General features: G+C 32.9%; 1 protein-coding gene across 1 annotated transcript in view; it reads right to left on the bottom strand.

The window, feature by feature from the left end:
- LOC108732990 (uncharacterized protein C18B11.02c) overlaps nt 1-12,808 on the bottom strand; it is a 119,119-nt gene that overhangs the window by 4,437 nt on the left and 101,874 nt on the right. The window contains exons 3-8 of the mRNA XM_025973599.1: nt 10,651-10,738; nt 9,900-10,122; nt 7,956-8,043; nt 1,459-1,679; nt 925-1,115; nt 625-852 (exon numbers count right to left, since the gene is read on the bottom strand). Coding sequence (XP_025829384.1) covers nt 625-852; nt 925-1,115; nt 1,459-1,679; nt 7,956-8,043; nt 9,900-10,122; nt 10,651-10,738 — 1,039 coding nt within the window. The remainder of the gene's footprint in view (nt 1-624; nt 853-924; nt 1,116-1,458; nt 1,680-7,955; nt 8,044-9,899; nt 10,123-10,650; nt 10,739-12,808) is intronic.

Below are 12,808 nucleotides of genomic sequence, written 5' to 3'. Positions count from 1 at the left end.
ATTATTACCTTACCAAAAATCACTTTTCCCACTAGACTTTACTTTATCATTATCGTTTTTCGTTTACTTCAAGTTTGTTACGTTGAAATAAACAAAGAAACTAACTTTTTCACAGCAAAAAAAAATGTAGTTGCAAGAAATTTCGTACGAACGATTCTTTATGACAATTTTTAGCCGAAAAATATATATATGTACATGGGTATGTTTGCGAAATTACAATAATTAAAATAATAAATAAATGTATGTTAAAGAATAAAATTGATAAGTTTCATTGTACAGGATAATTCTTGGAATTACTAGTCAGATTTTTAAAATTGTTATTTTTATCGAAAAGAGCATAGTTCAAAGAAGGCTTTATATTAATGGAATTCGCAACGATCTATGGAGATGATGCACTGATAAAAATGTAAAAGAAGCTAATAAAAATTCAAAATAAAAGATTTTTAATTTTATCAAAAAGAGAATATTATTTTCTTGAAAATAGCCAGCTGTTTTAAGGGTTGTCAAAGTTTAATTTTTCGGAAAACTCAAGGTGAAACCGCGAAGAACAACTGGATAGAAATGAAAGGAGAAGTCGCTTAAATTGAAACAACAGTTAAATGTAATGAGAATAATAAATTTTACCTTTCGTGTCCAAGGATTCGACCAACGAATCCTCCAAATCAGGTTTACTAGGGTTGAACATGGAGAGTTCGGTGTCGCCGTCCATTCCGAGCCAGTTTTCCGCATTGTGAATGTGAATTAAGTCCCTGACAAGTTCCTCGTCTGTTTTTCCACCAAAGTCGCCGTTCTTGCCCTTGTTGGGTCCAAACACGTCGTGGTTATATAAAGGATCATTTACTACCGGATATCCTGCGGAGAACAAGTCGTTTTTCAGACGTTTTATTAAACGTAGCGAAAAATGACCTCAGTTTTGTTACTCACCTAGGAATTGCAAGTGAACACGGATTTGATGCATTCGGCCGGTTTTAGGTTTGCAGACGACAACGCTTGTTTGACCGTCGTACGATAACTTTTGAAATATTGTCACGCAATCTTTGCCCTTTTCCGAAACCTTGCAAACCCCTATCTTGTAGCTCACCACTTCTAAAGGCTCCTTGCATTCCACCAAGCCGCTAAACAAACAAATACAATATTGCTTTTCTACTAAATTTTATTCCCTAATTCAATCATATTCAGGATTTTATAAAATTTATTCCTGTGGAATACCCTGGTCACTATGTAACTATTTTAAAAGTTTGTTAAGTATTTCTGTTCAGGTTTTTATTGATGTAGTACGTCGTCCTGAACATTCATTATTCTTCGACGTTTCGCTACGGAGAATTATTACCATCTTCAATGGTTAATCATAACAAAAAGTCCATGATAAGGTAATGACTTTTAAGAGATCATTTTTATATCAATGCAAATAATCTCCTGAATATGACCGACTATTAAAACGTAAAATACTGAACTTACTCGGGAAATTCTCCTTCAACTCGGCAAATATATTCTTTCTGAACAAGACGATTTCGAATTTGATGTTCCATTTGTCTAGCCTTTTTCGGTGATCTTCCGAACAGTAATAAACCACTGGTGAGCCTATCTAACCTATGAATAGTACGCAGGTTCTTCAGATTGTACTCTTTTGCAAGAATAAACACTACTGTATTGTGCCTGTACCTTCCACAAGGATGGACCTATAACGCGTCAACATTTTATCGATTAAGAATCAATAAGCGGCCAATTTTGTATTTACAAAATAAAATTTAGAACCACCTCATTTTCAACAATAAATCCTAATGTAAATTGTAATTCATTTAATTCACAATTTATTGACAAGAGCGGCTTTACTTTTGCCTTAACAAATTAATTTATTGCTTGCTATAGCAGTAATTTAAGACAAATGAATAGCGTTAAAATCAGAAATAAGCAATACAAAAAGCAATAGTTAGTAGCAGACATACAAGACAGCAGGATAACACATGGAATGCCAATTTTATCATTAAAGACGTTTTTCAATCTTTACAACAAAAATATGTTTCCTACGGGGGGAAAAAAACGTAATAAAGGTCTAATTAGTTGTTATAACGAATATTGATACTGACTAGTACCTGAGGTGTAATAATTGCGGAATGCCATGTATTTCATCTCGAATTTACGTGGTAGGTATCGACAATTTTTAATACCTTCGGTAAATAAAGATAGTACGAGAATTGACAATAACAGAATAAAACAACATGCATCGTTTGGCCCTTAAAACGTTTCAAGAACTCTTTTTAATGCGGGAGGTAAAAAGGGGGGGCTGCGGTACGGGTGTTGCGGTCCCGTTGGCAATTGCCTCATTATCGAACACCAAAATTTAATGTGAAAATGACCACAAATAGTAGCAAATAAGAAGTGAAAATTGAGCTCAAAGTAGGAGCGGATGACTTCAAAGGACGATCGGTGAAAATATATAAATAAGAAGGATACCCTGAGATAACAACCGGTAAAGGTATTTAAATTGAACGACCAACAAAATTTTTGCTCGTCATGGATATTAAAAAGTTACCCACTCATTGTAGTGATCTAAAAATAAAAATCCAATTGTTATTATTGTCCAGTATTAGCAACTAGCAAGGAGGAGTTAGAGATAGCTTTAAATAAAATGGAAGCGGTACTGACAAAACAGCACTGTACGACAATAAATAGAAGTAAAACAAAAATACTGGTATGCAAGGGATGAAAAAGCAGGGAAAGGGCCAATATAAAGATAAGAGACGAAAAATTAGAAGAAGTAGCAGATAAGTCAGGATGGAAGGAGTAGTAGGGATATAAAGCAGAGGATAGCGCAGGGTCGTGTCGCCTTTAATAAAAAGAAGTCACTTCTATGCTCGCGAACGGTTAATTTAGAAATTCGAAAAAGGTTGTTAAAGGTGTATGTTTGGAGCGCGTCGCTGTACGGGTGAGAAACATGGACAGTGGGCGCGACGTAAAAGAAAAGGTTAGAAGCGTTCGAAATGTGGAGTTACAGGCGAATGATGAGGATACCGTGGATAGAGAAGGTTAGAAATGAAGAGGTATTAGAAAGAATAGGAGAACAGAGGACTCTATGGATGTCAATAAGAAATAGACGAGGTAGGTTAGTAGGACACCTTCTTAGGCATGAAGGTTTAGTCAGAGACTCTATATTAGAGGCAGAAACGGGAGTTAGGAGGGGTAGAGTATTCGCAAATAGTTAAGGATGTGGGTTGTTCTTTTAGGGAAATGAGAAGATTAGCTCAGGATTAGAGGTGCGTGTCCAACCAGTCTTAGGACTGACGGTTTTATGATGATGAATAAAATTGTTGCTAGTAACATCGAAGTTCAGGTAATGATGCTTAAAAGGGTAAATCTGTGTAAACGTTCGGAAAATATGTTACTCATTTTAGTGGCCTAAGAATTTTAGATACGAAGAAACATAAACACTGTTTCACTCGATGTAGAGGTTCGTCAGTGTAGTGGTCATCGACAAAATTACTCGAATTGGTGATCGATAATGAGGTGGGTTGAAAGCGGTATTAAAAAACTCGAATTGGTGAGCGTCGAGTACGTTGTTCTTTCTCTATACCGGCACTAATCGGTACTCACCGGCATTGAGCACGGCTTGTCCAGGACAACAAGGTCTTCGTCAACGTGAATTAGCCGGATCGGCTTTGCTAAAATAGGGGTCTCGTGTCTGTAAACAACAACAATGAACAACAGTGTCAGCCGGGCTGTCCTGCATGCTCTGCCGTCTTATTAAGTAGTACCAAGTACTTTTTAAGGGACAATCAGGCGAGAGTGCATAAATATTTATATATACATTGAGTTGAACACTACCTTCACTATCCAATAGTTGGCAGTGTCGAAAAAGACAACTTTTATTTCAATTCGATAAATTGCTGAATGACGATAATGAAATAATTATCTTGTGGTTTCTCCGAACAACGGCTTTTTCAGGTGGAAGAAATCATAGTACAAATAGATTTTATTAGTATATATATGGTCAACAATAATAACATTCATTCTACTGTATTTTATTTATAAACATACTTTTGAGTAAATTAACTTTTTTCTTATTTAAAATGCTTAATATGAAGATTGGAAAAACTTTGGCGATTGTTGTAGAACAAACAGAAAAGCTCAAAACCCCAACGCCAAAACACGACACTGTAGTTGTCCGAAGCACTTTTCGGTAACAAAGTTTACCTTTAAGTAACGTATGAATGAACACCTTCTAAAAAAATTTTTTACTTGTAAACATTTCACTCCACTTAAGCGGAACACATTTTAATCTTAAGCATATATTAAAACAAACAGAAAAGCTCAAAACCCCAACGCCAAAACACGACACTGTAGTTGTCCGAAGCACAAGTAAACTTCAGTCCCTGAAGAAGGTAACTTCGTTACCGAAAAGTGCTTCGGACAACTACAGTGTCGTGTTTTGGCGTTGGGGTTTTGAGCTTTTCTGTTTGTTCTATAATATGCTTAAGATTAAAATGTGTTCCGCTTAAGTGGAGTGAAATGTTTACAAGTAAAAAATTTTTTTAGAAGGTGTTCATTCATTCGTTACTTAAAGGATTTTCCCGTCTGGCCAATGTAGACTTCATTGCGGACTTTACACTCTAATAATAAATGCATATCTATTGCTAATTTTAAATAGAACTATAGCGTTTGACTTTTTTAATAATTGGGAAGTTCAAATTGAATTTTAATTTGCTATCCTTTCCATTAAACAACAACCGTACCTATTTTCACTATTATTTCTTCCACACCTGAAGAAACCATTGTATTACAATAATTATTATCCTGAAGGACAAGATCCTGATTTATAATGATACTTAAAATATTGTAAGAGGGGTTCACATTTTAAGATACTTATTTTCTTTTAAATAGTTCAACTAATTATTGAATTGAAATAAGAAACAAAGTTCCTTTGTTCGACATACCCTGCCATGCATAGTTGCCATTATTATTCCTAATATTGTAACGAAAACTAGAGTAAAAGAAAGCAACCCTTAAATGTGCTAACGATTTAAAAACTTAAACCTTTTTAAATTTTTTGCATGATAAGTTTATTAACCAAATTTTTGAGATTTTCTACGATTCATCAAGTTTCTAACTAAATACAAAAAAGACAAAACGACCTCTGCGTCTAGACTTATAAAATAATCGAATTAACTTTCAAACTTAAATTAAAAACATAATGAGAAAGATGCTATACTAAAAGGTAATTCGCTACACGTAAAAGGATGAGCGTAAATTCTACGACTGTTCTGTTTAATTTTACTTCACGTAAATTTCCTAATTGTGTATTATTTTTCGAGAGAAATTATTAAAACTGAAATGCCAGCCGATTAAACGGGAACTTCTAACATTTTCAAACTGAGCGAGTCATCCGAACGTGATCGAGTCGCCTTCAGATGTAGTAAACCTTCGGATCTCTGAACTTTAATTAAGCCCTAATTGAAGAAAAATAATGATGTAGTTTTCCTCTGTAAAGTATATCTAAATTCGTTTTCACAGTAATTTGTTATTTAGCGTGCAAATAAAAATTACGACTTCGTGAAATCGTGTACACCATTAATTTTACTTTACTGTGTACATTATTCCCTTAATTTATTTACACAGTTTTGCTGTTAAGGTAAGCTCAAAATCCAGAACGAAATGTTCAGGAACAAGACACCACTTTACTAAAGTTGATGTAAATGATTGTCAAACAGTTATTGATTTATTTCAAGTTCGAAAATAGAGTGACACAGCAATCCTTAGCTATCCTTCAAGTAGTCTCATATTGTGAAAGGAAATGTGTAGTGAGGTGTAAGTTTCTGTTAAGAAAAGCGCCTATTTACAGTGTTATTAATTGCAAAACAAATAATTACAATGCAGTTTAATCCGGGACGTCAAAGAAAAGCGGCCGGCCCAAAATATCATGTCTGATAGCTCGTAATAATAGCCCAAGTTCGGCAATACTGGCAGGTACTAGACATGTCTATTAACACGAAAAACTTCAAGTAGTTTCCTTCATTAACACAGCTTTAAATTAAAATCAAATATTATGACCTACAGTCACGGTTCTGTAAAAAATCGTCTTTCAAAAAATCGGTTTTGGTATAAGTAGATGTTACGTATAATATGCTGCAGTAGGTGGAAAATATTCAAACTGTCCAAATGTTTGACTATTTTAATGGAAAATAATACATCCACCACAATAGCTAGTTTGTATAGTACCCAGCTAATTTACAAACTATACAAGATTTGTGGCTAAAGTGAAAACCACAAGGGCTAGTTTGCAAAATGTTCACAGCATTTGGATAAAATGTGAACTCAACGCTGTTAGTAACATACAATAACCAAACTGTTGGTGATTTTGTAAGGTAGCCTTTGGTCAATGTGTCTGGGAAACGATTAGAGTTGACTGGTATGAATTGTTACCAATATTAAGTTCATACTTTAGCTAAATACGGTGGATATTTTGCAAACTAGCCATGAACACTAATTAATCTTTGTATTTTCCTTGAGGAAAAATGATTTTCCATTAAAGTAACCAGACATTTGGACAGTTTGTATACTGTCCAGTAAGTTTACAAACTAGCCATCAAGTAAACGTATTAACAGTAACATAAATCACCTTTTCTTTAGTGTTTCGGGCGGTATACTGCATAAATTGTTACGTCGCTGTTAATTTACTTACAATTATTAACACACCTCGTAAAAGTAGACCAAAATTATGTCGTTTCTGAGTGAAAAAAAAAACTTGAAAAGATTTTCAGTCTATCAGCTAATAAAAATCGTTCGTAAAGTAGCAATCTCAGTAAATAGGTGTTACTTACTTGCATTTACCTAAACGATCGCATTAAAATGTGTAGAATGAAATTCTAGAGGAGTTTTAGGGAGTTAGGGACATTGTAACCCGACTACGTATATATGTACAGTAAACATGCCGGTTAAACTACATCTTTTAATGGTTAATAACACCTTCAAAGATACATGCGATGCGGTATTAAGCGCCATATTTGGTAATAAAATGCTTTAACATCTTCACTGAAATACAAGTTTCAATGTTACTGCGCGCGTAGCAACTAGAAGACGTTGTAATAAAAAAAGGTTGTAAAATGATATATTAATATCTATTACCGAGGGGAAAAAAATGATATCAAGAGAATATCCGTAAATGCTGCTTTACGAAAAAGAATAAACCATATAAGAGATGATAATTCCTTTTAGAAAGCTGTAGCTATCAACATTTTCTAAAGTAAGTACAGTGAACGTGTTTTTCAATGGAGAAAAGATGATAATGACATTAGATTACGGTTCGAACTAGTTTTCGACGCGTGGCGATGCCGTAGAATTTTTGCTTGAGAAAATGAAAAGTTTTTTTTTTAATGTACCTATATAAAAAAATGTTAGAAGCCTTCCTAAAATATAAAGGAGAACCTTTTTTTTCCTGGTATTTCAGAAATAAGAGGACGAAAAGAAAGCTATTCACGGTAATCATTTATCGACAAGACAGCCCCTTAATAAGTGATCCTACAAGACTTCTATTTTTGTTTCTGACATTGGACAGTAAAAGAAGAAATTCACAAACTATAAAACTAAAAATTTCTGACGATTCCCGGATTATTTTACGAAATAACATAAATTTTCAACTGATCTTGTCCTGATTCGGGTCTAAAGGGCGTAATACAATGATTTATAAAGTGAACTAACTACTTTTCATAATAGTTTCTGATCTCAGATTGTTAATAAGTTACATATACATTTAGGTACAGGGATTTTAGGGAAGCTTCATCCCGGTGATTGAATTGCCGTGCGTTAAAAAAGCAGAAGGGTATTATTGTATTACTAGGGAATGCTATTATTTGTGTAAGGCATTTACGTAAACAGTTAGTATGCACAGTGTAAGCTAATTAATATAGTTTCCCTTTTAAAAGGTGGTAAAATAATTTAATGGCAGTCGTGAAGCCACTTACTGGGATAGAGGCGGGTTTGTTGACCACCACAACGTCTTCGTCCAAATGTACAATGGTGATCGAATCGCTAGTGACGGGAACTTCATGTCTGGAACAGCATACATACGTTCAGATGCTACAGTTTCACTTGCTGTTACCTAAATTCTATATGTGCTTTCTCATAGATTTTATTTTATTCCATCACTTAATCCGAGTTACTTCTACGTTCATTATAACATTTCATTAAATCACTAGATTTTGGTCCTATTAGACGATATTATATCAATTTATATTTAATGATCTTCAATTTGATGTGTGATTTATCGAGAAATCGAAATCACCTATGGCCTAAGGAACAGAGCCAAAATAGGGTTGTAAATAGTTTTATTGATGTAGAATCAACATCAATCTTTTTATTAAAAAAAAAATTTTACCATCTGATTTTTGCTCTGATCTTATACACATTGTAATAAGTTGAAAAAAATATTCATCTAATAAGTAATGTTTTCGAAATGTTTTTTAACACTTTTTGATTATATTTATTAGCGCAACATGGAATATTGTGCAGTTTTCAGTTTTTCAGGGCCGAGATTTATCGATTTGATATTGTTTTCTGGGCTGTTTTTCCATAATTTCTCAGTTACAAACGTATCAGCGTTCCCCGTTGTTTTTATCCCTTACCAAATATTAAATTACTTAAGAAGAAATTTAGAAATAAACTGCTATAATGAACGCAAGAACCCATACAAAAGTTCATGTTAATTCAATTTAACTTTCACACAATTTCTCTGAATTATTGCTTTAATACAAAGACTAAGCATTTGTAATTTATAAAAAGGATTAGGTAATTCTAGCAAACTATATCAAATTCCTCTAATTATAGGTAGAGGCCTATTATAAAGAAAATGTTTTCAGAAGTTTTTCATAATCTCTCATAATAGAAATGGTTATATGACAAGCAAGCGTTATTCGAATAAATCAATTAAATTGAAAGGAAAACAGTAAAGAAAACCAAAACTAATTGTTAATATGTACGTATTCAATGGCATGCAAAATACGTGTTTTGTGTAAGTCATTCATCAAAAGTGATGTCAAAGGTGCAGGACAGTATATGAGATAATAAGAATGAAATATAAATAATAAAACACTTTGTATGTAAAACGCGTAAAAATTAAAAATCAAAAAATATAGATACACATAACACAAATTTGAATAATATAATTAATTCTCGAAATTTTAATTAAACAACTAATATGTGAGACGTTTCAGATATGCGATTTAGATTTTCTTTCTGTGTGGAACAGCAAATTGATTTGGCAACTGTTAATGTTCAATGCTGACCAGTCTTGACGGTTTTTATTTATGACAAGAACCTTGGCAGACAACCAAAGATTTGTAACATCGGTCGATTTTTCATTAGACAAGTTTTTGAACAATTAGTAAAATTGTCGCCAACCATTATATAATAAAAAATACGACGCAAAACTTAGAAACATTTCCAAAATTAAATACGTAGATATACGTACATACTTCATCCTAATATGGACACGAGAACAGAAGATTTGACATTTAAAATATGCGTAGATAAATTACCCAAGTCTCTGTTGGGGTAAATCGATTTTTAGGGGATAATTTGTAATTCCGTGTATTTTATTTTCCGAAAAAGTGGATGAAATTTTCTTACTATAACTTGTTTTGAGAATAAAAATAAGGACTTATAATACTTGAACGATATCGATCGTGAAAATTTCGATTTTAAATCCAATATTACCTATTTATCCAAATCACAATATCATGTCACATAGTTAGTGACATGTACTTTGAATGAAACAATTTATGAATATAGACAATAGCCCTATAAAACCCACGAAAAAAAGGACTGAAAAAATGTGGTCTGAATGAAAAAAAGAAAACATATAGAACATAAATATTTAAGGTTGTTAATTCATAAACGAAAATTCTTACCGATGAACCACGTTGGCCAGCAAATCGTTGTGCTTAAGTCGGTAATCAGTGTCAACTTTTTCATAATTGACGGTCAGAGTACCGGCTTTGATGCACCTTTCATATTCTTCTGCCGGATGCGCCCTGAACTCTCTCGCGAAGACGTCCAATATCTTCTCTCCCACCCATCTACCCTTTGTGAATGTCGTGAATGTAAAATAATACGGATACACTTTTCGTAAACCTGTAATAAAAAAGGGCTCTACTGGACCAAAACAAATAAACATTATTAATTTCCCTGTCTAGTAAATTTATCTACATGGTTACACTGTAGGTTTCGCGAACAGAGCAGTAACATCAAATGTCATGTTTACATCTAACTGAAATTTTTAATCTAGTTCATTTTTTTATGTTCTCTAATTCTGTCTTAAAACGAACGACTGGTTTTGTTTTTCACAATTTCAGTGCTTTACTAAGTTACAAACTTCTCAAAATCTCACTTATTGTTTTTAAACTGAAGTAACTCTTTCAATGTTTTCTAATTAAAAAAATTAGTTTTATGAAAACAAGAAGGACTACATATATACAAAGCACATGGCCCCAGGCCTACTAAATCCTCTCCTCTACTTGGTACTGCATACATTACAAATTGATTCAGATAGTATGTACCTACACTAAAAATTTGAGCTTTTATGGTAGGAGCTTTTTTGACCGATTTCTTAAATGAATACTTATTACATTTATATTCAGAGTAACAAATAAAAAGACTTACCATTTTCTATGTAGTAAGATGTTTCGTTGTACCGATCATCAGTAAAACCCGGTCTTTTGGCCTTTAAAGCTTTGGTTTCTAACTTGGCCTGAAACAAAGAATAAAAAACTGAAGTAATGCATCGAAAGATACTAGATCAAACACCCTATTCCACGTACTGTTTTATCGTTAAGTTCTAATCTGCACTAGTACTATAAAGAATGTAATATTGTATGTAGGGGCTAATTTCTGGAATTGCTTAATCGATTCTAAAAGTTTTTTAACTAACTGAAAGCTACACCATCCTTGACTAATGCACGGCATATTTTGTTTTGGAAGCATTGACGTGATGTACCATCATATTAGAGTATTTACACATTATTATATTTTTGGTCGAATTAAGTATCAACATTACACTAATAACATTATATTTGTGTATGTAGTCATTTTCAATACAATTTTATTAATAAAAATGTTTCGAATAACATCACCAACGATTCTATCTCTACTATTAACATTTTTATTTAAAAATGTAACACTACTCCACGCCAGGTTGCAAATTTACCACTCCCATGTTGGTAATTAACTTTTTAAAGTTTCAATCCTACGGAAAAATCCTCGACTGCTTCACAGCAGACTTTTCTATCGCTTGGAAAAAAAAACGGTATTTTAAATATTTATCTACCTTGCTGCCCCATTGTTTCCAAATACGTTACTAATTAAAGAATTACCACTGTGTGGAGTAACAAGGGTTTTCAATTAAATTGCCTTACCTTTAAAAGCTCGATTCAAGTTTTATTTGTCGCTCCAATTAAGTGAACATTTCTAACAAACTACTTGACGGTGTAAGTATAACGGCAGGAACGAAGTTGAATTGTTAAAAAAATACCAAGTTCTAATGGTACCAGAAAATTCACCCTTATTAGGCGAGCAATTAAAACTTTAGCAGTTGTAATTGGAAGGTAAGCATAAAAATTGTCTGTTACATCTAGAAATTACGACAATTAACAAGATTAATATTACTTTATTCATTGGTGTACTGCTTCTGTTTTTCTCTTTAAATATCTTTAAGGTTCTTGCTGTATTAAATACACACGTAGAATATAATTCAGTAAAAGATATTAACATTAACATTATTTACTACACTATTGTGTCTGAACTACTCTTTTTATATGAATAAAATTGTTGGAATTCTATCACCTTATTGTTAAAGTTTGATTTGTAAAGTAGCTAACATTTTCGCAAGATTACAGAAGCAATCTGGTCCCAGGAACTGAAGTGTTGTTATCAACTTTTCAAAACACTTTTGTCCAAGTTGTAATAAACGGTTTATGAGTTGCTTTTACACAAGAAACGGCAACGTTTTTAACGTTTCATACTGTTTATTAGGTCACTTTTATTGGACCATCAAAACCGTGTATCCGTCTGTAGTGCAGAATTATTATCCGGACATAAAGTTTACAAGATATGTTTACCAATTCTCTCCTTAGCTATTGCTTGCTACAACAACACTTGAAAAAGTTTCCTAATAAGTTTGTAGCTCGTACTTGTTCAGATTAGATAAGAAAAAAATATCAAAAACAAGCTTTTCTGTAAAAGGAAAACTTTTCCAAATCTGAAAGATAAAAGAAACACTTGACTACAAATATTTCATTCCAACTTGACAATATTGTTGCGTTGTTGTTCGGTCATTCTCAATGGGATTTCCGATTAGACGTCAGCATTAACTGTATTTCTATTGTACAATATTATTGAAAAGGAAAATTGGAGATTGGATTATGTAAGAACTCAAAAAAAAGTATAAACGCTTACCAACAATGGAATTGAAAAATAAAAGTTTAGAAGCATTCGAAATGTGGTGAAGTGGGGAGATATTAGAAAGTGTACACGGTGAAAACTAAATTTTTATGACAATGCAAAAATTTCAATTTTCGATTGTAAATGACTAAATTTGCCGTAGAAATAGTAGAACAAACAAAATACGAGGGTGGATTGATAAGTTTCCGGCCTGACCAAGAAAAACAAGGTTTTTAAAAATTTTTTTTTTTTATTTCTCAACATAATCTCCTCCAAGGCTGATACATTTCTCATAGCGGTGTTCCAGTCTATTAATGCCATCTCTATAGACTGATTCGTCAAGCTCCTCAAAATAACCATTTACAGCTTCGATTACTTCTTC

This window comes from Agrilus planipennis, unplaced genomic scaffold (genome assembly GCF_000699045.2).
Source record: "Agrilus planipennis isolate EAB-ADULT unplaced genomic scaffold, Apla_2.0 scaffold51, whole genome shotgun sequence".
NCBI classification, from domain to species: Eukaryota; Metazoa; Arthropoda; class Insecta; order Coleoptera; family Buprestidae; genus Agrilus; species Agrilus planipennis.
The sequence above is the reverse complement of the archived record's forward strand: the minus strand, read 5'-3'. Positions and strand labels throughout refer to the sequence as shown.